This window comes from Drosophila serrata, unplaced genomic scaffold, assembly GCF_035046125.1.
Source record: "Drosophila serrata isolate PLE 108 unplaced genomic scaffold, ASM3504612v1 contig_190, whole genome shotgun sequence".
In the NCBI taxonomy this organism is placed as follows: domain Eukaryota; kingdom Metazoa; phylum Arthropoda; class Insecta; order Diptera; family Drosophilidae; genus Drosophila; species Drosophila serrata.
The window spans coordinates 411,799-439,782 of NW_028257088.1; the positions used below are offsets into that span (position 1 = coordinate 411,799).

Consider the following 27,984-nt stretch of genomic DNA (forward strand, 5'->3'; position numbering starts at 1 on the left):
CTGTTCATTCTGATCAAGAATATATATGATTTATAGGGTCGGAAATGACTCCTTCATAATGTTACAAGTTTCTGAATAAAATTTTTAGCCCCTGCAAGGGTATAAATATACAAAATTGAAACAGCTTTTAGAAAGGTTTATAACAATTTAAAGAGAAAGAAATTAACTAGTATTTTAAAATGTATATTTAAAGATTTAAGCTGAAATTCTCTAAAGTCTGCAAAAGTTTTATACAATTAAGTTTAATTTACAATACAAATGGTATTTTTTATAATTTAAAGAGGCAAGTTAAGTTTTCTGTTTATAAATTAGATATATTGCATGTTATTTTATTTTTCTTCAAGTGCACTCGGGCATTTCCTCTGTTTATTTGTAACGCAATTTGAAAGCGGCGCGTTTATTGCTCAATTTGAGCGGGGAATGAATAGGAATTACGTATTCATACTCATCGTGGGCCTCATCGATGAGCGATGGACGATGACTGGGTGGATTGCATCCCATCCCCGGGACCCGGGACCCCGATCCCCGAGAGAAGCCACCCTCGCACTGGGCCCAGCCAATATAATTGTTACAATTTCAAGCACTAAAAGGACACGTGGCAGCTGCTTTTAAAATTGAATTTCCTGCCATGTAATCTTGTCCAGAGTCAATTGTTTTTCTGTTTTCCCTCATCCGTTGCCCAGTCCACCCGCTCGCACGTGCATCATGTTTTTTTTTTTCAGTTTGTTTGTCCTGGGGGTGAGATGAGGTCCTTTTGTCCTAGCTTTCCTTGCCTTGCCTTGCCTTTTGCCTTTTGCCTTTTGGCTTTTATTTATTTATGAAGATGCGGCCAATATGTTGACGATTTGCTGACCCCGTGGAAAACCCGCAGACGACAGCCAGAGTTTACTTTATGGGTGTGAATGAGGTTTTGTGCATTCACAGATTCACTCTCTCCAAATGGGGTGTGAACAATCGAGGTGGTTGGAGGCGGCAGGGTGGAGGAGGTGGTTCAGGGATATAACAGGGATCAGCAGGTCTTTGTGGTATCTGAAATGGGTAATTAATCGGGTGGGATTAGGCATCGGTTTAATAAATAAATAGGACATATTAGAAATGTCCTTTCTGAAGGTAATTGAAAATGTAATTTACTATTGAACTTTATTGATATTCTTGGAAAAGAATACTGTTAAATTACGAGTAAATAAGTTATTTAAAAGCGTTAAATTTAATGTTAAATACAAGCAAATACAGCTACAGTCAAGCGTTATAGATAGCACATTACTAGTAAGTTTGATTAATTTTAAATGCAAGTAAAGTAAAGTTATTCAAATCAAAACATTATTATTATACATGAACAAATAAATAGTTTAGTCATTTTCAATACAGAATTTCTAAGGACAAAAGTCCAGCAACATTAGTTATTTGTATGTATTTTATTAATTTAATAATTAATCCTTATTAAAAACATTTTATAGTAAAGAAAATCTAGTGAAATTTTTGAATTTAAAATGCTTTATTAATTCGATGCTTGGGTAATAAAAAAAGTGTAGGTTTATCTATTCTAAAACCAGGGAAAAATAATAATAAATGAAGTCCTAATAAACTCAAAATATTAAGGATATCTCGTTAAGCATATGCTTCTTGTATGATTTTTAAAATGATTAAAAAAATATATGGAATGCAACTCTGTTTATGTTTTTTATTACAAATATTTATACTCGATTTTGTAATAAAATAAAAAAACAATTAAATGTTGGCTTTAAATTCACTTTAACAATTTATAAATAATTAATTAAGGACAAGCTTTGTTTTATATTTACTAACGCAACACAAGTCAATTAGTTTAAAATGTAATTTAATATGTTTTAAAATTGAAATCTCAATTATTACGCTTTAAAATGATTTATGAAACATATTACTGAATGAAACTAAATCCTTAATGGTTTCGAATGACGCCATCGCCAGTTCCCACGATTTTTGCCAACTGAATCTATGTTCACATGCCTCTAATTAACATGTCAATAAGTTGGGAAAAGTCTGGCTAAGAAGCCAATGATTTCCCCAAAGTTACCCCTAATGGAAGCGGAAAAACAGAGATATATATATATAGATGTATATATATTCTGATAGAGGGAGTTGCGTGCGTCATTAAAAAGCCACGAACATCAATTTAAATATTGCATTACAATGATTTGCATAAAGGACGCACGCACGCTTACTCGCACAACAAACACACACACACACTGGCACACACTCCCCCGAAATCACAGACAAGAAAAAAACAAAAGCCAAAAACCCATTAAACCAATAAAAATTTGCACTTTCACATGACCCCTTTAGGGTTTCGTTATCCTTTCGGTGGTGGCTGCGGTGTCGATCGACTAATTTGAATTTGAATACTCCACACTCACAATGCACCTTGGCAGGACCTTCCCACGACATCGATACGATGCCCTGCGATCTCCTAACCGATAAGATATCATATGGAATATGCAATTAGCAGACAAAAGAGCAGCGCACAAGTCACCTGTAAAAGGTGCACTGAGCGAAAGGAGAGTTACAAATACCCTTTAAAACAATATATATAAATGGTAGAAGGTTTTGCTATAAATATTTAAATAAAATATTTTAAACTTGGTGAAGATATACCCTATTCAAAGAAACTTTGCATATTCCCTGCTAAGTTAAAAACCTTTCTATTATTTGTATGATACTTCGAATTAATTTTAAGGATTATATTTCAGATATTTTTAAAGATATTATTGAATTAGATTAAAATATTATTTAAAACCTATGCGAAACTATATATTAAAATATAACAAATAATAAAATAAAGGGAGATGGGCATGGGCAGTAAGTATCAATGAACTTTAAGTAACGTTGATCAGTAAAAAATTATGATCAGTAATTATCTATGATCATTAAGTAACTATGATTGAACTATCTATGACCAGTATGTATGTATGATCAGACTTACTGACTTTGAACACTAATAAACAATGACTTGCAACTTTTGTAACACAACACATTTCTGAGACATGGCCGGTAGAAGACACTTCGTTCCGGGGAGGCTAGAACCAATTGGGAATCATAAGCACAGATGTGCGAGATGTGTTTTGGGGCAAGAGCAAGCTATTTAAATGAAACTATGGAGTTGTTCTTATATATAATTTTAATAATGTATATAAATCGGAGCATGGCGAATCTGTGAACTATATATAGACATATATATACCTGATATAGGAACAGTCGGACGATTTATAGAACTATGATCAGTAATTAACTATGAGCAGTAAGTAACTCTGAAGAGTAAGTATCTATGAGCAGTAAGTATCTATAAGCAGTGAGTATCTTTGAGCAGTGAGTAACTCTGAACAGTAAGTAAGTATGACCACTAATTAACTATGATGTAAGTAACTATGATCAGTAAATATCTATGACGAGTAAGTGTGTATGATCAGTTACTAACTTTGAATACTTGTAAACAATGACTTGCAACTTTTGTAACACAACACGTATCCGAGGCTTGGCTGGTAGAAGACACTTCGTTCCGGGGAGGCTAGAACCAATTGGGAATCATAAGCACAGATGCGCGAGATTTGTTTTGGAGCAAGAGCAAGCTATTTAAATGAAACTATGGAGTTGTTCTTATATATAATTTTACTAGTATATAAATCGGAACATGGCGAATCGGTGAACTATTTATAGACATATATATACCTGATATCGGAACAGTCGGACGATTTATAGAACTATGATCAGTAATTAACTATGAGCAGTAAGTAACTCTGAACAGAGTTTTTCTAAGAATTTTAGATAAAGACACCCAAAGTTCAATATAATTTATCGACATAAATATGACACTGAATATCATATGGATGACTTGACATTAAAAATCAATTTTTAAAGTATGTTTTAAAGTAAAATTCCTCAGATTTGCAGTATGTATAACTATTTAAATTCCTAGAAAAATCATACATATAACTAAAAATGGAAGTTTTTCGCCCAGTGTGTACATAGGTGTTCCCTTGAAATGCTAGTTCCCCTTCTCGATGGTCGCCCACACACCTCAAGAGCCAGAGAGTTCAACCTTTTTGGCCTTTTATTGCATTATTATTGGTAAATAAACAAAGCAACAAAAGAAGCAGACAAAGCAAACACAGGAGCAAGATGTGGGGGAGGAAAATCAATCAATGGAAATGGAAAATGCTGCAATTAGCGATGGAAAAGCGCGTCAGCGGAAGTCATTAAAAGGGTTGCCTTGGAGTGTGTCCCCTGTGTCCCTGTATCCCTGTATCCTGTGTGTCCTGTGACCTTGTCCGTGTCGTGTGCCGCCTAATTGTGCGGGGAAATTCAAAGTGAAAGGGGTAGGCGTCAGCGTCATCAACGTTTTAAGGACTCGCGCTAGCCCCTGCCTTGTAATATGAGCTGACACGCTCCTGCAAGTCCTACGGAGTAAAGTGCCCTCTCTAAGCTGGAGAGGCTGTGTGTGTCCAGGACACCTGTCCTGGGAGATGTGCTTGAAAGCTGCGCAAAAAATACACAGAAAGAATATTTCAATGCTTGTATACTTCCTTTTCAGATACATGTTCCCTTGGAGGACATCCGAGGGAGTCACTTGGACCGGATGCCCTGGCATAAAACGAGGCCATCAGGATCAGGACCCCAACGTCTATCCTATCTCCTTCACAAAAGCGGTCAGTCTGTAGCCAAACATAAATCAGGACTCACGACCGGACAATCGACGTCAACAATAAGTAACAATGATGTCAACTTGTAATTGAATTGATTGACAATATTTTATGAGCAAACAGAGGCTGCCAGAAGGAGATCCCTGGCCGTCCAAGGACCCTTAATGACGAAATTTGTTTAGATTAGCATTACAGAGAGAGATGGAGAGTGAGAGCTGCCCCCCGGGGAACTTTTTGTTATGTGAGTGGCCATAAAAAACGATAAGATTCAATAAAAATACTTTAAGCGGAAAAACAAACTTGAATGGCGATATAAAAAAAAGGGCAAGAAGAGAGATAACCAGGGGGAAGGATACGCCCAGGCGATTGCGATTGAAAAAAAGAAAGAAAAAAGGGAGAGCAAGGACATGGACAATATGTATTCTCTCCACTTTCCACTGCGCTTTTTAGCTAATGAAATCGTTTGCTAAATGAAACGTGAAAAGTCAAATCAAATGAATCCCAAAAGCCCGGGACCTAGGGGTTGTCCTGCCAGCGGAAGCGGAAATGTGTCGCCGTTCAGCGGCAGACAGGACCAAACAGGAGACGAAGGCCAAGCCAAGAAGCAACAAATAAACCCCGCAAATTGTAAACTGAAAAATTGGCAAATATTTTCAAATCCCATCTCGACTGCGGTTTCGCCTCAAAAACCAATTTAAATCCACTTGAAAATGGCCAGAAAGTTTACTCGATTTTCGGTCTTTCTCAATTCGCATTTGATGTGTGGCTAACTGTGTGTGCGTTTCCGTTTCCGGGAAATAGAAAATAGAAATAGAAATGGAGAGAAAACGGCGGAGTGAGGCAGTCACTGCGGTCTACACTTCGGAGCTGTGCGATTAATTTGCTGATTTATTTGCAACGGAAGGGTTGCTTAATTCCCGCCGACGGCCCTTTTCTTTTCCTATTTTTATAAATGTATATAGTATATATATATATATTTTCTTTTTTATTTATTTAGTCGTCCAGCCGCGGCATAAAACAAAGCTTTGTTTACTTTGCTTGTTGGAGAGGGTATTTTAGACATAAAGTTAAGTGAGAAAAGTATTTAATTTTTCTAGTTTTTAAATTCATAAATCAAACAGAATATAAATATAATCAATAAACGTAAAAACAATCCACTTTTATACAGACTTCCGCATGAATCGATATAACTCGGTTATATTTTAAGGAATTATTTTCAAGTAAAAGTAGAGAAATTAAGCAGATTAATATTCCAGGGTATCACTCGAACGTTTCATGAAAAACGAAAACGGGAATATAATTTTCAGCCGGCCAAGCAAAAGTTTATCCTGGATGCCTTCGCTTTGATTCATTTTCCTTTGCTTTTCTTGGCTGTCTCTCTGTTACATATTTTTATACCCTTGCAGGGTACTATAATTTCAGTCAGAAGTTTGTAACGGAGTGAAAGACCATCTATGATTAGTAAATAACTGTGATCAGTAATTAACTATGATCAGTAAGTTTCTATGAGCAGTAAGTAACTCTGAACTATGACCAGAAAGTTATTATGATCAGTAAGCATCAATTAACATTAAGTAACTATGATCAGTAAATAATTATGATCAGTAATTATCTATTATCATTGAGTAACTATGATCGAACTATCTATGACCAGTATGTATGTATGTATGATCACTTACTAACTTTGAACACTTGTAAACAATGACTTGCAACTTTTGTATCACAACACATATCTGAGACATGGCCGGTAGAAGACACTTCGTTCCGGGGAGGTTAAAACCAGTTGGGAATCATAAGCACAGATGTGCGAAATTTATTTTGAAGCAAAAGCAAGCTATTTGAATGAAACTATGGAGTTATTCTTATATATAATTTTACTAGTATATAAATCGGAGCATGGCGAATCGGTGAACTATATATAGACTTATATATACCTGATATAGGAACCATCGGACGATTTATAGAACTATGATCAGTAATTAACTATGAGCAGTAAGTAACTCTGAAGAGTAAGTATCTATGAGCAGTGATTATCTATGAGCAGTGATAAACTAACTTTGAACACTAATAAACAATGACTTGCAACTTTGTAACAACACGTATCCGAGACATGGCCGGTAGAAGACACTTCGTTCCGGGGAGGTTAGAACCAGTTGGGAATCATAAGCATAGATGTGCGAGATGTGTTTTGGAACAAATTTAAAGCTATTTCAATGAAACTATGGAGTTAATCTTCTATGTAATTTAACTAGTATATAAGTCGGAGGATGGCGAATCGGTGGACTATATATATACATATATATGTAGCCGCTATAGGAACAATAGGAAGATTTTAAGGGAAGTATATTACAACTTTTTTAGTTTTCAACAGATTTTCATTAAATTTGAGATATAGCCAATGTATATTAATCTTAAATTTTGTGTAAAATTTTATGAAAATCGGACAGCTATATCATATAGCTGCCATACAAACGATCGTTAAAAATAGGAAGGTAAATATATATAATTTATATTGCATTAATTCCTAGTGATCGAATTTCAATCTGCAAGGGTATATAAACTTCGGTGTGCCGAAGTTAGCTTCCCTTCTTGTTTTTATTATTATTTTTATCCGCCGCTTTTGCATATGCAGAAAAGTTGTTTGTCGGATTCGCCAGCCAATTACTGCAATGAACAAACACAGGAGGAGGAGAGGAGCACCACCTCACATAAATATTCCCAGGCAGGACAGGACACAGCTCCTGCCCGACCACTGGCTAGATTTGTATACTTGTTGTCTGGTTATCGACTCGCTTCCGGAACTTAATGGCCTGAATCCTTTTGCTGCCTTGATTTGCCTCCCTGCCTCTAGACCAACAGTGCATTGGCCTGTGCCACGGCTCCTGGCCGAGGCTCTAACCCTTGCGAAAAGCCAAAGTTTTGAATGAAGTCATCCAAATACCAAGTGAATTGGTTAACTTTATAATACAATTCTATTTTTTATAATTTTGATTAATTTTTGGGCTTACAAAAACCTAGTTTTAATATTCTGTGCTAAGTTTTAAAAAGCAAAGTTTAATGGATTTCCTTTCGAAAATATAAAAAGGGAATTTGAATTTCTAAAATAAAGATCTTTTGTTATGATATTCCTCTATTCAGTGATTATGTTATATCAAAAAGTATATTAAAAACTATTAAATATGGTTAAGTAAAGGTTTATAAAAGTCCCCCATATACTTTTTAGGCTTTTTTAGAATTTACACTCCATGGAATTTAATTCATTTCCACCATGTAAGTTCCTAAACATCCAAAACTTTACTTCTTATATAAGAAAGGCCAACAAAGTTAAACAAAAATCGAAGAATTAAGAACCAAAATATACTTTTCCAAAGGGTTTTCATGCGCTAAACTCGAATTTGACTTTAGAAAATTATGAAAAACAAGAGGAAAAGGACATTATCTCCCGACGAACTAAATTAGTTTTGGTTTTGGCAAAAGCCAGGACCAAGACTGTATTTGTAATACAACTTTGGAAAACTTAGAAGAGCTTACATGTAGAAATTTTGGTATAAAATTATAATTTTGTATAATTTTGAACTGAACAAATCCACGTTTGATTCCTTTAGTAATTTAAAAGTTATATTAAAATCATATCATGGGATTATTTCAAATGCTACACCGATTTTTTGACTGTAAAATGTCCCTGCTCCTGAGAGTGAAGGAGTTGAAGCTCAGTTTCCCTCTCTTAAGGACCAATCGATCTATAAGTTTAAAACTAGAATAGGAATAGAACACAAAGGACATCGCCACTTCTCACTTTCTTTTCATTTTTTTAACTGCAATTTTAATCGAAACGTTCATGTTTTTGTAGTGCCAAAATGTATAAAATGCGATGTCAACGGATAATTAAAGAATGTCTAAGGACATTTAGGAAAGCCAGATGGTACCGCCTCTAATCTGAATTGGCAAACCTGCGAGTCCAGCGGCGTGCTTGGGCCTCGTACTCCCTGCGATTCTCAATGTACATGGTGGCATGATCGAGCACCAGGGGATCGTCTGCATTGGGATCTGTCATAATCGATCGGATTCCTATCAACAATGATGCCACTGTTATGGCTGGCGACCATTCAGATTCCAAAATATCCATACATATCTCACCACTCAGCGTAATGTTGCAGTGAAATACGGGTGTGTGGAAAAATACCTCGGGCGGTTTAAACGGATATTGCTCGCCAAAGATGATTTCAAGATCAAATATCCCGCCCTCATAGGGCGTATTGGGTGGACCATCGATTGTTGCGTAGCAGTGGAACATATCATCCTCATCAATATCGATGCGACAGCCTTCGGGCGGATCTTGATCAAACTTGCAAAGTTCACGCTGAATCCGATATTCATCTCCACGCTCTCTACTTGTCCTGGCCCGGTTCCTGAGACGCTCTCTGCGGGATTCCAAATTGAATGACACGAATGGATTTCTTCGAGCTCTACGGGCGGCTGAGGCTTCGGCAGCTGAAGGCGATGCAGGTGCATTTTCTGGTGATGCCATATTTGGTACAGCTTCTGGAGCGGCCGCTGTTGCTGCTTCCCAGTTTATTAATGATCTTGAGGCGCCTGCTTCTGCTTCCTCCAAGTCCTCGGAGACTGGAAGCGATGCAACTCGGGCCCTGATCACTGCCCGGCTAGGCGGGTTTCGCGGACGTCCTTGTGACCCCATAACAGCAGGGGAGGATCTAGCAATACGCAATCCTAATGCAGCTTCTCTAGCGGCCCGGTTGGCGGACCGAATTCGACGGTGTCCTCGTGGCCCCATAATAGCAGGAGAGGATATAGAAATACCCAAATCCATAGTTGGTTCACTAGCATCCTGGTTAGCGAACTCAATTTGCGGACGTCCTTGTGACCCCATAATAGCAGGGGAGGATCTTGCAATATGCAATCCTACTGCAGCTTCTCTAGCAGCCTGGTTAGCGGTCTCAATTTGCGGACGTCCTTGTGACCCCATAATAACAGGAGAGGATCTAGAAATACTCAGCTCCCTCACAGCTTCTCTAGCGGCCCGATTGGCGGCCCGAATTCGTCGGTGTCCTCGTGGCCCCATAATAGCAGGAGAGGATCTAGAAATACCCACTTCCAAAGCTGGTTCACTAGCTTCCTGGTTAGCGACCTCAATTTGCGGACGTCCTTGTGACCCCATAATAGCAGGAGAGGATCTAGAAATACTCATCTGCATTACAGCTTCCCTGGCGGCCCGGTTGGCTGCCCGAATTCGCTGCCTCAACCGGTCACTACGACGCCCAGGAGGAGGACCATCTTCCATTTTTATAATATTTCGATGTGGTTGCATGACTTTACGATCTGCTTAATTTTTTTGAAAATTTCGGTATAGCTCTATCTGATAAACTTTCAGTTACTATGCCGAGCAGAGTGTTCAGTTCAAGCGTTTGACACAAAAGCCAAAAATTGTGAGATGAAAATGTTTCAAACAGATTCACAAGAATCAAACTTTAGCAAAACTATTTCCACAAATAATTAAAATCCGGAGCAAACTTTAAAGCCAGTCAAATGATGCAAAAAGTACATCCGAAAATGGGTAAAAGCTTGGAAAATAAAATGCCGATTGAAGTTAACGTATTTTTTGTTAACAGGATTAGAGTTTAGCGCTTCAAAAACCATCAAAAAAGGCTGTTGGCCTAAATAATAATAAGGATTTTAATGATTTCAAATAACAAGGTGATATTAATGAAGTCCCCAAAACAAGTAAACCAGAGAAAACTATAAGGAAAACTATAAAGCAATAACAATCTTAACTGGCTTATCTCTCTCTCTTTGGTATACAAAAGAAGACCAATTTACGAGGATTCAGGATTCAGGATTACCGTTTCCTTTTTTGTGTGTTTATATTTTCCTTTGGTTCTGCTTTGTTTTTAATGCGCTTTTGATGAAGCCATCATGTCACATTACATCAAACCAAACCAAACAGGACACAAACAAAGCCAAACAATGGGCTGAATAAAAGCGACTATATGGCATATATCGGACGCACAGTCCTTGCGAGGTCCTGTGAGGGTGTCGAGCGGCGGCAGGAACAAGGATTTCGGCCATTTAGCAGCAGCAGCTCGAAATCTCATAAACACTTTGCTCTGGCACAAATTGAAATCTGGTTAGCACACAGGGCAAAGGACGAAGGACGACGAACGATGAGGGGTGCTAAACAAACATTGACACTGCATGAAACTGAGGCTGAGCATGAGTCTTCCAAAGGAAAATACTATAGTCGTCACACAAGAAGAAAATGGTATGCACTTGGAATATAAATAAAATATATATTATAAGGACTTTGATATTATAAAGAGAAGTTTAATTTTTACTTTCTTAGTCCATATATATTATCATTATTTCTATATATTTACTTTCTATTCTATTTCTCCCAGTGCCAAAAGAAAGGAAACGCAGTTCATGCGTGCAAGGGAAAGTGAGGCAAAGGACAAAGGGCAAGGATTCAGGATCAGAGAGAGAAAAAGAGGGGGGTTGTGTGTGGTTTCAGGGGGTCTGAGATTTAGATTTGTTGCAAACACAAACACATTTATTGGCTCGACAAACGTTTGGCCCTGATGCTTATTAGCTGACAATGTTACACAGCTCGTGGGACAAGATTCATGAGGCTTGTTCCTTAGATATATACATATATGTATATTCCTATTCCCAGGACCCAAGACCTGAGGGATTTCTTTATTGAATTTTTATAGCATTGTCGTAATGGGGATCGTTTAGCAGGAAGGTCGTACAAGACATTTACATGACCAAACGTAGCAACTTGCGACTATTTAAGAGGTATTTATTTATAAATATATAAACTACATCAAATCTAATCAAATAACTAAATTCATTTAGTTTTAGAACAAATCCCTGCCCCCCTCTCATGTGTCCATTGAGAACTCAGAGAGAGATAGAGCGAAAGGAAGCATTAAAAAAGTGAATTGCATTTGTCTAATCACAATTTATTGACCCTCAGCCTCGATGACCCAAGAAACGACGAAGGAAGGGATCTCTAGCCGATCCCCTTTTGGGAAAAATAAAAAGAAGAGTACAAGACAAAACCCGAGAGGCAGTGACGGGCACTCCATGGTTCTTTTGTGATGACTGTCATCCATGGACTTGCCTTTCCACATTCAACTTTTTAGTACTTCCTTGAGGAGAGAGCAGCCCAAGCACAATGGTTCGATGGCAATGTGTCATGCTTGTTGATTTGTAAGGATGTAAGAGGATGCAGTGCAGCCGCCGTTTGAATTGTATTTGACCGGAAAATCATAAAGCTCTTTTGTTGAAAAACCCAATAAAGGAGGAAGTCAAATCGAATCTGGACATGTTGAAATCAAACCGGAAATGTTGCCCAGTTGCATTTAATCTCTGTCTCGCTGCTCTTCGATTATAATCCTTCTTCTCTTTTAGTTTTTTATATTCATTTCCCTTCTTTTTTTTTTTTTTTTTTGTTAGTTTTGAAAAGGCGCCGCTTCCGCCGCAAAAGTTGCTCCCATCGGCGGCGGCATCATTATTATGGAAAATTGTTTATAAGTTGACAGGCAGTAAACAGGATTTGACTTTTGGGCATCGGAAATGGTAATGCTAAGAAGCCCCAAGTTCCGAATTTAAGTCCAACTATGACAGGAAGTCATGTGTCTGTCTGTGTGTGTGGTCTGTTTTCCTATTTTCCCTGCATTTTTTTTGTTCCTTTAAAAATCTAGAGCAAGTGGAAAATCGAATATGGAAATCGAAGGGGGATTTAAGGTTAAACCATATGGCAAGACTTGTGTTTTATAAATTATTAATTGGGCTTAAATGAAATCTATATGTTTCAACTCTTTATATATTTCATAAGAAATATATGATAGAGCTAAGAAAATGATCTTTTTTATTATTATTTGTTTCGAATAATCAATAAATGCTATTCAACCAGAGTCCGTCTGTTCATTTGTCCATTTCTTTTTACTAATTTATTAAAATTAAGCTGTAAAAGTCTTTTCTTCTTGATCTCTCTCTACAGTAAACACTCTAAAATCTTCTTTTTCGAATACCTTTTCTATATATTAATACATTTCTGATGTGTATACTTATATCCCCCAATAATTTCCGGCTCACTTGTTGGTGGTCTCCAGGTTTTCTGTGTGCAACCATGGCAAATGACCCATAAATGACACGCACACAAAACGATTTGCCGCCGCCTGAGTTGACATGACCTGACCTGAATGAGCAATGTCCGATCCGGGCACTATCTGTCCATATATATCTCTTAGTATCGGGTATATCCATCCGAGTCCACCCACCCATTCCTCCAAGCACTCGCCACTCATATGCACACCCATATTGGCCATCACGTGCTGGTGTTTCTCTCCTTATGTTTGGAGCATATGTACGTACACCGGGAGAAAATAGTAGGCAAAATACTTGCGAAGAAGTCAAAATATGGAGATATAAGTGGGGAATATACAAGACTTTTTGATTTGTATAATCGAAGTTAGTAGCGAAAGTTCTTGTAAGTATTTATATTATTTATCTTTCGCTAAAATTATAATATTACCATTCCTTAAATTCAATTTCACAAAACTGTAATATAATAATGAAAGATAAAGCTTCTATATAGGAATTTTAGGAAATAAAAAATATATAGATTTTTATATCTTTGCAGGGTATTTTAATTTTAGTCAGAAGCTTGTAACTCACGAAAGAGTCATTTCCGACCCCATAAATCATATATATTCTTGATCAGAATGAACAGCCGAATCGATCTAGACATGTTTGGAAGAAAATATTTTTTTCCAATTTTTTTCTCAAATTTTCATCATTAAATTTTATATTGTTAAAATTTAGAAAATTGACAAAATTTGAATTTTGTAAAACTTAAAAATGCAGTATGCAGATTTGTTAATCTTATAAAAACTAGCACAGAACAGCTTTCCGAATTGAAATTAATGCATTTTTGGCTGCGTTATTTTTTAAACTTTGATTTCTCTAAAAAATTATAATATAAAAGTAATGATCCATTTCGGGCCAAAATTGGTATTTTAATTTTAATCAGAAGCTTCTAACTTTATGAAGGAATAATTTCCGACCCTATAAATCATATATATTCTTGATCAGAACGAAAAGCCGAATCGATCTAGACAAGTTTTGTAGAAAATATTTTTTACGAATTTTTTGTCACATTTTTATCATTAAATTTTATATTGTTAAAATTGTGAAAATTGACAAAATTTGAATTTTGTAAAACTTGAAAATGCAGTATGCAGATTTGTTAATCTTATAAAAAATAGCACAGAACAGTTTTCCAAATGGAAATTGATGCATTTTTGTCTGAGTTATGAATTTTTTAATTTTGATTTGTCTAAAAAATTATAATATAAAAGTAATGATAAATTTCGGTACAAAAATGGTATTTTAATTTTAGTCAGAAGCTTGTAACTCACGAAGGAGTCATTTCCGACCCTATAAATTATATATATTCTTGATCAGAACGAAAAGCCGAATCGATCTAGACATGTTTGGTAGAAAATATTTTTTACGAATTTTTTGTCACATTTTTATCATTAAATTTTATATTGTTAAAATTTAGAAAATTGACAAAATTTGAATTTTGTTAAACTTGAAAATGTAGTATGCAGATTTGTTAATCTTTTAAAAACTAGCACAGAACAGCTTTCCGCATTGAAATTAATGCATTTTTGGCTGCGTTATGAATTTTTTAAATTTTGATTTATCTAAAAAATGTTCATATAAAAATATTGATACATTTCGACATAAATAATGTTATAATTTTATTCAGAAGCTTGTAACGTGCAACCCTATAGGGTTTTCTTTCAGTGTTTCAACGCCAAATCGAGCTTATCCATTTATGAGTGCACATTAACCATTATGATTTATCCACACACACATGTGTGTGTGTGGGGGGAAAATTGGGTGGTGGACAAGGACACACACGGAGGACGAAAACGAGCGTCGTCCGGTAAGTGCCGCTGTGCATTTAAGTGGAAACTATAGATAATATTTTTATAGTTTCGCTGCCACCGATTGAGTGAGTGTATAAAGCAAATATATATAGATATAGATATGTATATAACTCTAGTCCTCTGATCCCTTTGTCTTGGTCAGTGTCTGCTTTGTATATTAAAATGTTGTCCGCATTGAAATTTATTTTTGCCGATTCCCTGATTTATGACTAAGCATTTTCCCCACGATTCTTTCTCTTTTTTTGTTAGTGGCTGGTCAGCAAATGATGCGTCAGCGTTTAATTTCATTTTCGACATGTGCAGGACATTAAGGAGAGCTGGACAGGAGCAAAAGAGCCGCCTAATTGACAGATACAATTTGCTTTTATCCTGGAAATGGTCTGCCTTTGTATAGGAGCTTAAAGGTTTTTTTTTTGGGGGGGAAACTTAGCAAATACGTGACTTTGGCTTGAAGTAAAGGATAACTCGGTGAAGGAGTTAAGATAGGATTTTATTTTATTTCAATTAAGTTGGAATATATTTAGCAATTATTTAGGAGATGTATAAAAAGAAGAAGAGCTCTTTTTTGTGGGTCCTAAAAGTCTGCTATAAAAAAGTACCTGGTAACCAGGGCCAGATTTCTGTAAGGCCTCCACAAAAAATCTCCATCTATAGAATACTTAATAAACAAAAGCCTGAAGGGAACCCCATCTCCAGTTCTGACCCTGCCTCTCCTCATTAGCCTCGAGTACATCAATCATCGGCTTGTTTTAAATTAAAAAAAGAAAAGAATAAAAAAGCAACAAAAATCACTGCTCATGCTGTTCGCATCCCTGTGGCGTGGCATGGACACTTAATTAAATCCTCGGCCACATGCCACACCCAGCTCTCCGCCCCTCTCCCCCAGTCTGAGGCACTTCATCCCCCTTTTTCTGGAATCTCTCGCTCGACCAACCACGTCCGGAATCCCGCCCACGGAAAATGCAGCCATCATCATCATCAGTGGCGCCGTCTCTTTCGTTCTCCTTTGGGGGAAATTTTTTCCCACTCGAGGGAAATTTCCCGCTGCTCAAGGAGCCCGCCATTTTGAGAGTTTTCCTACCTTCCCCCACCTCCCCACCTATTACCAGCAGAACCCATTTCCCCTCGCTCACTTCCTGCAGGACTTAAAAAAAAACCAAAGAGAGAGAGAGTTCCTTCCAGCGAGAAAAGAGATTGATCTATTTTAATAAGCAGCGTTGCGACGGCTCAGAAAATTTTGATTACAAAAAATGCAAATTGCTAAAGCTGTAAAATTTCAAAAGAATTTTTAATTTATTGCCACCAAATCCGTGGTCTTAAGGCGGCGCCGGCCTTAATTAAGATTATATGACAGGGTTGGGCACCGAAAGCCAGGCTCGGGAGCCACCCTCGAAGACAGAAGACTGACAGAGGGGGAATAGGCGAAGGGGAAACGAGAAACAAATTCCATTCGCATTTCCAACTTTGCGATTTGTTTTCGTATATCCTTGGCGATTGGTGTGTTGATTTTATTTTCTGTAAAAAAAACTCTTTAAGCAAGCCAAAAGAGGCTTTCAAAAATGATATAGTAATTCAAAGTGAATTAAATAAAACAAGCATTATTTTAATTGTTTCAATTGCCTTCTGTTTTTAAGCATATTTTGTTCTTTATGGTTAGATCGTAGAATGAATCGTTGACAGAAAAAAATACAGTTTGTTTGCTGTTTAAGTTAAGTTATCTGATATAGTTGGAATAAATAATTATATATACTAAAGCTAAAGCTAGGCCGGAGACCTGCTCTTCATCTCCTCTCTATCGTTAACTTGATCTTTATCTCTATAGTGTATGCTTCATCGTCGCCTAATAATCATTTCTCTGCGTGTAAAAATAAACTCTGTAGCTCCACAAGCAATAAACAAAACCTATTCTACCGACATACAGTGGAAAAGGAGGTTTAGTGGAAGCCTGATAGGAGTAAACAGCCTTCAAAGCTTCTCAGTTCAAATAATAGATAAACCTAACCTAAAGGTTAAAATCAAAGAAACCACGAAAAATAATGATACAAACAAAAAATCTATATAAAGGTGACCACTGCACATCGGTAAAAACACAGAAAGAAAGGCAGGTTTAAAAGAACAAAAAAATGTAAAGAATATACAAAAAAAATAATAATAAAAGTAATAAGAAATAGATAAGATAAAATATGTATATATAAGAGGAGGGAAATAATAAAAAAGACTTAGTTGAAAAACAATAGAAAAATTATAAGAATGAAAAATGAAAAAGAGAACTTACAACAACTACAACTACGCCTTCTGCTCTTTCACTTTCTCCTTCTATTTCTCCACTACATTATTCTTTCATTCGCTAGGTCTCAAAGTACTTGTAGATCGCCGTCACATACGACATGACCTGCATCCAGTCGGGACGTTCGATCTGGCACATATCGTTGATGTTCTGCAAAGTAAATTACAAATAGATTAATCATAAATTCGAAAATAAATCCAAAGTAAATCATAAATAAACCAAAAACTCCAATTAATACGAGAGAACAGCGGGAAAGGGTAATGGAATACCCACCAGAGTGGTGCCTATTCCCACAGACTCGGCTGCAGCAAAGGCTAGCGAAAAATTGCGACGCTTATTCGCCGGACTGAGTTGATCGTAGGGAATGCGATCGGGAAGATATGAGTGCAGGATTGCGCAAAAGGCCAGCCCATCGTTCCACGAGGAGCTAAAGTTCGTGATGTCTATGTTGCGATAGCCAACTGTCTTGTTCTGGCACCATTTCAGCAAAGCGTTGCGCTTGGAGCCGCCGTTCGTTATGAGCATATTGAGCGGGTCCTTACGTTCACCTGTTAAATCAAAGCATATTAGCGAAAAATGTAAATAAACACAGTTGTACAACACTTTACCACTTATAAAAGACTTTGAGACATTGCCAAAGGGCCCTAGTCCACTGCTGCTGTTGCTACCCGCACTGCTGGGCGTGACCGGCGTTGAAGGCTGGGATACATTTTGGATCTGGATCTGCATTGGATTCTGATTTTGACTCTGGCTTGTCGCCGTTTGCTGCTGCAGCTGCTGCTGTGGTGGCGTCTGTTGTTGTTGCTGCTGCTGCTGCTGATCGCGCAGCGCCAATGTGGCTTTGGTAGTGCTAGCTGATCCTCCTCCTACTCCGCTTCCAGCTGGAATATTTACACCAGTCCCTCCGCTGCCCACGTTCACATGCAGGTTACTGCTCTGCAGTACAGGCAAGCGAAGCTGTAAGAGGATTCATAGTTAGATTAGTGATTCTTTCATTTGATTTAATTAAACTCACGCTTTCGTGCCAATCACTGGATGGTGGCAGGATAATGGGCGTATTTCCCAGCTCTGGAGTGCCGCTATTTAGGCTGGACGTGGAACTGTAGTGGGACTCTGCCTCGTCGGCCTTGCCCTGCTAAAGGGAAATACAAATAGGTCAGCAAAAAATGATTCATTATCTTACTAATGCCACTTACCGGCTTGTTGTTCTCGATGCTCTCGATCAGCGTCTTAACAGAGAGTCGGGAGTCCTGACGGCTGAAGCTTAGCTTGCTGCGCCGTGTGGCCAACTCCATTTCACGCTGCACCGTCGACAGCACCGACTGCGGCGTCTCCGACTGCTGCAGTTCTGCTGGAGAGTGGGAAGAAACAAAAGAGGAACAAGTTCAGTATGTAATCAAAAGAATATTTCATTGGATACTCACGCTGCTTGGTGAGCTTATCGAGCTGCTGCTCGAGCAGTCGGATCTTCTCCTTCTGGGTCTTGTTGTCGAGCATGAGCTGCTCCCGGGCGCTGAGCGCCTCAGTCTTGAAGTCATTGGCCACGCGCACCGTCATCAGGAGGTCGGCCTGGAATTGCTGCCACTCCTCGCCCTCCTTGCGGCGCAGCTGTGTCTCCTGCTCGAGCCGTCGCTCCGACTCGCTCAGCTGCACCTGGACATCGCCCAGATGGCGCTGGGTCTCGCTGAGCAATGACTGCAGCTGGCTCTTGTCCTCCTGGTGGCACTTGCACTGCACTTGCAGTTCAGCGACACGTTCCTCCAGGACCTGCCACTCGCCGGCCAGCTTGTCTTTGTCGCGTTGCAGCTGCTCCAAGCGGTACTCGAGATTGGAGACGGCGCACTTGGCATTGTTCTTGGCCACCTTGCACTCCTCGGTCAAACCGGAGAGCTGTTCGCGCAGCCGTCTCAGCTCAGCTTGGCTGCGCGAACATTGATCCTGCAGCTCGGCCACACGCTCCTCCAGGGCGTCCTTCTCCCTCCTGGCCGCATCGAGCACATCGCTGAGGTCCGTCTTATCGCCTCTGGCCAAATCGGCTTCCAGCTCCTCGATCTTGGACCTCGCATTCTCCAGCAGAGTGCTCAGCCGACTTATCTCGATGGCTCGCTGAGAGATCTCCTCCTTGGCCTGCGAGAACTGAGCTTCACCCTGGCGGCGCTCCGCATTCGCCGCGTCCAACTGAGAGTCGAGCAAGGCTATTCGATCCCTCTGACGCTGCTGCTCCTGCTGGGCGACCTCTCGCGCCTGACGTAGCTCGGCCAGCTCAGCGCTTAGTTCCTCCTGCTTGAGCAGCACCGCTTCTCTCTCCTCCTGCGACGTCTTGATCAGGTCCAAGAGCTTCTGCTCGCGCTCTGTGGCGCTCACCTCCGAGGCGGCCTGCTTCGTGTCGCGCAACAGGAGCTCCTGCAGTGTGCTGATCTGCGTGCGTGATTCGTTTAGCTTCTCGGTTTGCCGGCAAAGCGACTGGAAGAGCACATCCTTCTCCTCGGCCAGACGCTCGTTCTCCGTCTGTGTGTCCGTGAGCTGGGTTTGCAGATCGGCCAGCTCCTGCAGGGTGGCCTGTAGTTCTTCGTTGGTGGAGTAGTGTGTCTCCTCCATTTGTATGATCTTGTCCTGCAGACAGGCTACAGAGATCTCACTGGACGACGACTGTTTATCCCAGTCGGGTGTAAGGCAGGGTGTGCCATCCTGCGCATCGTTTGTCTGGAGGGAGGTATTAGTCAAAGAATTAGTAATCTTTGGGAATATATCTAAGCTGCAACACTCACATTGGGCAGGGCAATCGAGGCGGGCGCCGAACTGTGCAAACGCTGCGAGTCTTGTATAATCTGGTGCTTCTCCGCATCCGACAGCGGCGAGTTCACAACGTCCCGCAGCCGATTGCGCAGAGATTCGTTCTCGTATCTCAGGTTGCCGATCTCCATCTGGGTCTTCTCCTGTTGACTCTGAAAGCACACACAAGAAACATTGGACTGATCAGTTTAGCGTTTGGATTTCCCTTTAAGCTGCTGCCGCTAAAGCTGCTGCCGCTGCTTCTACTCATCTACGACGCAAATCTGTCTCTATACTGTCTTTGTAGACATTAATTAAAGGACTGAGAGTGCATCGCCTATACAACGTATTGAATATCAATGGATGGGTTTAGGTGCTAGCCAAGCGCAACGCCCCCGGATAGATGGATTAAGTTATCCGTAGCTATTGCACAGCTTTATAGTGGTTTTAAGACAGACAGACAGACAGAATGATCCTATTCTGCTGACTACTTTTAGAGCTTACTCATTCTCTCTAGCTACTAACTATTTAGTATATAAGTAATTATAACTTAATCAGACGCATTCCCTCTCTTCGTTAGCGCACCTGCAACTTAACTAGATCGCCCTTCAGCTTGGCCACCTCATTTTGATATGGCAGAAGCTCCATGATGCGTGTCTCCAGCTGCAGTTGCTCGCTTGCATTACTGCTTCCATTGTTCACCGGCGGAGCAGGTGCTGGTGGCTTGAAGCTCGCCTGATAGGGAACAGTCACCGGATCGTTGGTCTCCTCGATGCTACGCATCGTTGTGGGCGGCAAGGTGGACGTTGTTAGCGTTGGAGGGTTCTGAATGCCATCAAAGGTGCCATGCTGCAAGGAAATGAGGTGATATAGTTAGTTAAGGGTGGTTTATATGTGGTATACTATGGATTTTAACAGGTTTAGATATAAGGGAGGAATTTTTATTCGAAATATCATGAATGTGAATATATATATTGATGCATTGATCACTCAATATATTGATTTCTCAATATTTATAATTATTAGTTAATTTATTAATAATAAGCGAAGATTCCTTGACCTTTTGATGTTCTAATAAGTTGCTAATTTGAGGATAGATGATTTTTTTAATGAGATCATGTAAGAATTTATTTCTATAGTTCTTTTCTTTTCTGATCTTTTAAGTGCTGTTTTTGATTACATTTTCTTTAACCTCTTAGTAAACCGTATTAATTTGATCACCTGGGCAATGATGCTGACAAATTCAACATCATTTCAGCCAAGAAGGAGGGTAAAACCCCTCTCTTTGAGCCATGTGCTCTGAAGAATCCTGTGTGGGTTGTTGTGGTACCTTCGTTACCATCTTTATTAGCTAAGTTGAGATCTCCCCAACGTGTAACGTTATGCGTTCTACCATTTAGATGTTTCATCATTTGTTAGATTTGGTTTCGTTCTCTTCCTCTTTTAGACAAATAACCTAATCTTCTGCCTACGCTTAAATATTAAGTATACGCAGTGGCATTGCGTATACGCACAGTGGGCGGCTGACTAATATTGGTTATGTAAAAATTAAATACCAGAATTTAATATATATATGTTACCTTGCTACTTGTTGCCGGCGGCTGAGAGCGTGCTGGGCGCACATCCTGCGGCAGGATCTTCTTCTTGTGCGGCAAGTGCAAACCCATACCGAAAGGCATGCCCGGCGGCAGTTGTTCCTCGCCAAGCGCCGGCTGGTCGCCCATCATCATCTCCTCCTTCTGCTCTTTGAGCACCTTCTCCTTCTCCTTCTCCTCCTGCTCATGCTCCTGCTGCTGGCGAGCCGCAGTCATTCTGGACTTTTGCTGCTGCTGCTGATGCTGCTGTTGCTGCTTGTGCGACGAGTTGGAGGAATTCGAGCTGGAGGTGCCCTGTCCTCTACGGAACAAGGATTTCAGTTTGATCATGTTGGCGGATAATTGGTTATCCTTGCAGAACGTAAACCATCAAAGGAACTTCCTTCCACTTTGAGCTGCGGCACTTCGGGTTGATTTATCGTTTTATCGGTATGTTATTTGTCGGTTATCGCGCTTTATCGCTTTTCGGCTCATTAACAGTTATTCCAACATTTTTATTATCACAATTTGCTCTGCTTTCTTTTAGTTGGAAACAACAAGAAAAAAAAAAAGTGAAATTGACGACGATTGAGCGAGCGAAGGAGAGCGGCAAGGCAAAGATGATAAAGTGGCATGCAACAAGAAACCAACTTCAAACAATCATATTGCATTGTTGTCGCCACAAAAGGGAGGGGGAGCGAGAGAGATAGAGAGCCAAATCAAAACAAACACACACACACACAGTCATGGCCACAATCACAGTCGCAGGCACTCAATTAATATGCACTCGACAAAACCGCGACGATCATGAAATCGAAATTGAAATTCTGGAAAGTTATCCGCAGCACGGACAGAATGCCGGATCCGACGGTCATATCTAGAGATTTGTATATTGTGCCCAGTGCCAGAGAGAGAGCACGATATTGAATGAGCATTAAACGGTTGTTGCGGGAGGGGGGGCAACGGGGGAGGGGCAGCAGAATGAATCAAACACGACACGACACGACACGACAGAATCAACGATAGCAACAACACCGTTTAATTGTTTGCACCAGATAACTGTAAAAGGGATTTCTTTCGCACTCTCATTCGTCAAAAAAGAGAGAAAAAAAAAAAAAAAAGAAAAACCGGAATACGCCAACAAAACAAATAGCCAACTCTACACGAATACTAACGCACACAGTGTTAAACACTGACTCACACGCACACGTACCGAGCCGAGGTTTTACTTCATTTTTTGTGCAGTACTTTAATATATACATTTAATGTTGCACAGTTCGGGGAATAACAATAATATAAACTTAAGCGTAGAGACGGCGGAAAGCGATGGGAACAACGCATGCGCGACACAAAATAAAACAAACGAATCAACAAAAAAAAAAAATAAGTGACGCGCGTTTTCGTTTCTGCAAACAACAACAAGTGCAGTGTGACCGTGCCGGGGGTGTTAGATAATACTTCATTGTCACTTTAATCGATTTAAGAAAAATACTATATATCAAGTGAAACAAGTAAATATTTAATGTAATTTGTATATTACCAATGCTATTTCATGAAAAAGACCTTTTAATTTCAATCTAGAATACATTTCTAGGAATTTTTTAAATATTTGAGTTAATTATTTGACAAAAAAGCTAAAACCTTTGCGCAATCGCTGTTATCGTTGATCGTTGGGCAAAAATACCACACTCCATATCCATAACTTCGCCGCCAGAGGGCGCTCTAACTGCGGACAGCCTTATCCAGCCCTGAGTGCGCCAAATATTTTGAAATTCAAATCAAAAGCTTAGTGATTTGGCTGACAATGGTTTATTTAAAGTTTTTGAAATATTATTGCAATTAAATGAAAAGAGAAGTAATTTTTGCACAAAAATACAATAAAAACCAGAATTTAGGATAGATATTGCCGATAAAATCAATGTAAATATTGAATAATTAGGGTTTATTGGCCTTTGAAAGGCCTTTTACGTTACGTTTTTTGGTCGAAAAAAACCTTAAAAACGAGATGCGAAGCTCTCATGGCATTAAATGACAATTCATTTTCTATATAATATTTATATATCTTCAAATTGACTAAGAGAAAACCCAGTTTTTTCTTTGTATTTAAGCTTGGATTTCATTTGATATTTTGGCTTTCAAAAGACCGTCTTAAATGGGAAGTTTTCTTATATTTTTATACCTTTATATTGTAAATGCCAACTTTTGAGATTGTTAGTTTCTTTACCCAAAAATGTGACCTAAACCTACACCTTTAAGCTCATAACTGACTTGATTTCAAATTAGATTGCAAAGTTTCATAACTCTAAAGCCATTTAAGGAAATTCCTAAGATTACACATGATGTATAAGACTTTTGATTGTGTATCTTTTAGGGAAAGTCAAACTAAACTTGAAATAAAAGGAAATCCCAAGTATATTTAAGAATAATTATTCTTCAAAGTATTAGAAGAGTTTACTAAAACTTGATCTTAGATGCGATTCTACATTCTTTCGATTGCTTTCCCGTCAGTGTTGTGGCTTTTCTTCTCTCGGCTTCTTCTGCTGCTTCTTGAGCGTAAGCGTGGGGCTTATCAGAAAAGCAACAAACGGCTAAAGAAACCGCAAGAGGCAGCAAAGCGCGTCGCTCGTTTGCGGTTTTCTGCATTTCTGCCTCTTCCACGTTTCCCTCGGCCTATCTCCCCCGCCCCTCTTCTATTATATTATTACTTTTTTTTCTTTCTCTCCACGTTTCTCTTTTATGATTTGTATTGTTTGTGGGCTGTGTGTGTGTGTGTGTGTGTACGTACGTTTGAGGTCTATGACCAAAAAGCCAGGCCAAAACAGCGCTTATCGTTACCGCTCTCCCTCATTTTCCCCATTTTAGCCATTTTCCCTCCCCCCCCCCCCACATCAACCATTAATCGTGGCGCCCCTGAAAATTCAACTTGAACTGCGCGATTTTCTAGAAAATATCTTGGAATTATTAATATAAATTATTAATATAATATAAATATAAAAGATTGAATTTGAGGATAAAAAAAAAAATTCTCAAAAAAAAATTCAAATTTTGTCAATTTTCTAACTTTTAACAATATAAAATTTAATGATAAAAATGTGACAAAAAAAATCGAAAAAAAATATTTTCTCCCAAACATGTCTAGATCGATTCGGCTTTTTCTTCTGATCAAGAATATATATCATTTATAGGGTCGGAAATGATTCCTTTAGACGTTAGAAGCTTCAGACTAACATTAAAATACCATTTTTGTACCGAAATTTATCATTACTTTTATATTATAATTTTTTAGACAAATCAAAGTTTAAAAAATTCATAACGCAGCCAAAAATGCATTAATTTCAATTCGGAAAGCTGTTCTGTGCTAGTTTTTATAAGGTTAACAAATTTGCATACTAAGTTTTTAAGTTCAACAAAATTTAAATTTTGTCAATTTTCTAAATTTTAACAATATAAAATTTAATGATAAAAATGTGACAAAAAAATCGAAAAAAAAAATATTTTCTTCCAAACATGTCTAGATCGATTCGATTTTTCATGCTGATCAAGAATATATATGATTTATATGGTCGGAAATGGCTCCCTTAGACGTTAGAAGCTTTAGACTAAAATTATTATACTAGCTTTAATACAAAAAAAATTAAATGATATAGGAAATAAATAAGAAAGAAGATAAATATAATAATACTTTTTTAACTAAAACCCAAGCTTAAATGCCACCACTGTTTGCCACCTGAGAAAACCCGTGGTCAACCGCCAGTTGAAAAACTTCAAAACTTGACTATTCATTCGCTCCTGACATATTCAAACAAAAAAAAAGTGTATAAAAAATAATAATTGTACAAAATAAAAATAACACTCAAAGCTAACCAGAAGTTTGCAGGGGAAGGGGGGAATTCGCTCCTGACATATTCAAACAAACAAAAAGTGTATAAAAAATAATAATTGTACAAAATAAAAATAACACTCAAAGCTAACCAGAAGTTTGCAGGGGAAGGGGGGAATCCCCTACGGGCATTCACTTGTGAAAAAATAAAGTACAAAAGGGGAGAGGAAATGGGGGGCAACGCGTTGCCTTTCAGTGGCTCTGTGAATTTCGTGTTTCTTTATGAAAATGTTACGCTTTGGCGCGTCAAGGAATTGTACGCTATAGTCCAATGATTCGGCCATATCGGCCACATGGCTGTGGGAAAAAATCACGAACGATATCGGATTGCAAAAAGAGATAATTGTTAACAACAGATCGGTGAGAATCGGTTAACAAATAACAACTAGATATAGGTGTGAGTGAAATAAGGTGAAATATATAGCTTCCCTAAGTCTTAATTCATCATAGATCAATTTTCAGAACTTGAAGGTTACCAAGGAAAACTTTAACTAGCCTAAAAACTAGTTATAAAGCGAAAGGAAATGAAGAAATGAACTAAAGATACTTTGGAAGATTCAATTAATTCCATAATTAAGCATAATTACTCATATATTCGGTAGATATATAGATAAACCTATCAATTAATTAGGCCTGGGAATTATAGTGATAACATTTCCCCATGAATACTTATAAACGGAAGCAGACAATACGATATCAGAGTAAAAACGCTGATGGTCCATTTAATTATACAAAAAAAAAGCAGAGATTATTATCAGAAATCGGAGAAATGATTACCGAATATTTATGATTAATAAATATATGAAATTTCGCTTGCTGATAAACGATAAAGAAGCGCTTTTAATCGAAATTAAATCTGAAACCCATATTTAACCGTTATCTGTGATCAAAGCGACTCATCTCTAACAGAACATTTTTAACATATTTTCTTTGTGCTTTCAGCTGCAGCGCACTGCGCAGTCTCTGCAGCCACAGCTGACGTCGAAGTCGACGTCGACGTCGGCGCTTACCGTTTTACCGCTCGAATTATGCGCTGCTCTCCTTTTGATATGTTTATGTTTGTGTTTATCGGCCTTTGTTTCGCTGTGCCGCCGTTCGCTGCCAGCCATATGTTATATTGTTAAATTGTTATTGTTGCATTGTATAATTTGTTGGTTTCTTAAGCTTTGGTTCGTAGTTTGTTTTTTTTTTTTTCTCTTACATTAATAGAAACGCGCCGGCGACAAATAAATTATTTTTAGAAAACGGTTTCATTTTCGCTCGCCGAAATGTAAACTTTTTCCCCGCTCGCTCGCTTAAAAAAAAAAAAAAAAAAACAATGTAGCTCGTCTTTAATGCATAAACATTTATGCGTGGCTTCAGTTTCGGTTTCAGCTTCTTTCCTTTCGTTATACATTTATTTTTTTTATTTAACTCAAAGTTGGAAGTTTAGTTTTCTTTGTTGATGGTTTACGTTTTGCTTGTGGCTTTTTGCCGTTGTTTTTGTTGCTGGCTTAGAAGCAGAAAGTGGAAGTTTCACTTTGCCGGAATTATATAATTAATGCGATTTTAATAGTTTCCAAAAAACCAAAAAGCAACAAATATCTGGTTCAAAAGTTAATATTTCTAATTTCTATTTTCTTTTTCTACTCACCCTTCGTCCCGTTGGGAATGTAAAAGAGAATAACAGTAATAGGAGCAGGAAGCACGGCGATAATCAATCAAACGGTTCTTTCTCTCCTCCTGGCTTGCTCTCCTCCTTCTTCCTTTCGCTGTTCTTATTGTTGTTTTTTGCTAGCAGTCTCCACTTTTTGGTATGCGTACGTTTGTATTTGTGTGTGACTCTTGCACATTTGATTTTCTGCTATTGTTATTGTTAAACGAAACGAGAACAAGAACAAAAATAACACCAAGAACTCTACAACAACAAAAAAACTGATCATAAACTAAGCCACCGAGAATGCAGCGGAATGAGGCACACAAAAAAAAAAAAAACAGAACACAACACAACGAACAGCTGCATTTGCAGCAGACAGCGCAGCCGTTAATTACATTAGAAATTCGTAAGCGGCAACAATGGAAAAAATGCAACTAATTAGCAATTATATGCGGCTCTTTGAACATTTCTTTCTGTTTCGGTTTCTGTTTTGCACAAATTCCAATTAGATGAGCGGCCGCCGCCATCTGCAAATGCCATTTGTTGTTGTCGGCCGATGGGTCCCGTTATTTCGCATCGCACAGCGCGCGCGAGAGAGAGAGCGAAAGAGAGGTCGGTGCAACTAGAACGCCAAGAAGCGGTGCAATTCGGCGAGAGAGCGCGACAGAGACAAGAAAGATGACCTCGCCCGATAGGCAATTAATATTCATTTAGTTTTTTGTCACAATTAAAAAAAAAACAATGTGCCTTTGCAATTGGATGCTTCGGCCGTGCTGCCTTTGCCGCGGCCCCTGGCGCTGCAACTGCTGCGTTGCCCTGTCGTTGTTGTTGCCTGCCTTTGGTTTGCCGTTTTATTTTTAGATGCAGGAAAGTTTTCACCGGAGGAGAATCGATCTCCGCTGCTGGATGAGGGTTCGCGAGGGGTCGCGCTATTATCGCTGTCAATATTATTACGCTTGTGTTATTGTTGTTATCGCCCACGATCCGCGGTTAACGTCGCGACGCGCTTCTTTTTTTAGTTTGTTTGGCTTAGTGTGACCGGAGAGCGAAAGTAAGCGAAACGGCAAATGCAATACAGAAGCGAAAAACGTTCCTACTATTGTTGGTTGTGAACTTTGCTAATCAGTTTCCATGTATCGATATATCGATTATAAATATCTCCCTACGGAATATACACAA

At 38.7% G+C, this 27,984-nt stretch overlaps 1 protein-coding gene across 41 annotated transcripts; it reads right to left on the bottom strand.

The window, feature by feature from the left end:
• Nucleotides 1-167: 167 nt before the first annotated feature.
• On the bottom strand, nucleotides 168-27,903 carry spdi (sperm antigen with calponin homology and coiled-coil domains split discs). Of its 41 annotated transcripts, none has more exons than XR_015270820.1 (12): nucleotides 27,760-27,892; nucleotides 26,803-27,009; nucleotides 21,296-21,611; nucleotides 20,301-20,564; nucleotides 19,712-19,888; nucleotides 18,368-19,646; nucleotides 18,140-18,294; nucleotides 17,959-18,078; nucleotides 17,552-17,900; nucleotides 17,217-17,491; nucleotides 16,932-17,093; nucleotides 168-1,029 (listed from the first exon to the last, which is right to left on the bottom strand). XR_015270820.1 is itself a non-coding variant. In XM_086829271.1 (11 exons), exons 3-11 carry the CDS (start codon nucleotides 21,524-21,526, stop codon nucleotides 17,004-17,006), a joined length of 2,937 nt encoding a protein of 978 aa, XP_086685397.1. In that variant the 5' UTR covers nucleotides 21,527-21,611; nucleotides 26,803-27,066; nucleotides 27,760-27,903; the 3' UTR covers nucleotides 16,258-17,003. The 41 variants fall into 41 exon arrangements, 32 of the variants coding, with proteins under 32 accessions (XP_086685397.1, XP_086685393.1, XP_020802920.2 ...); XR_015270822.1 differs by having other exon boundaries at nucleotides 17,959-18,075; nucleotides 26,803-27,012; nucleotides 27,760-27,887; XR_015270819.1 differs by having other exon boundaries at nucleotides 26,803-27,012; nucleotides 27,760-27,887.
• Between the last annotated feature and the right edge of the window lie 81 nt (nucleotides 27,904-27,984).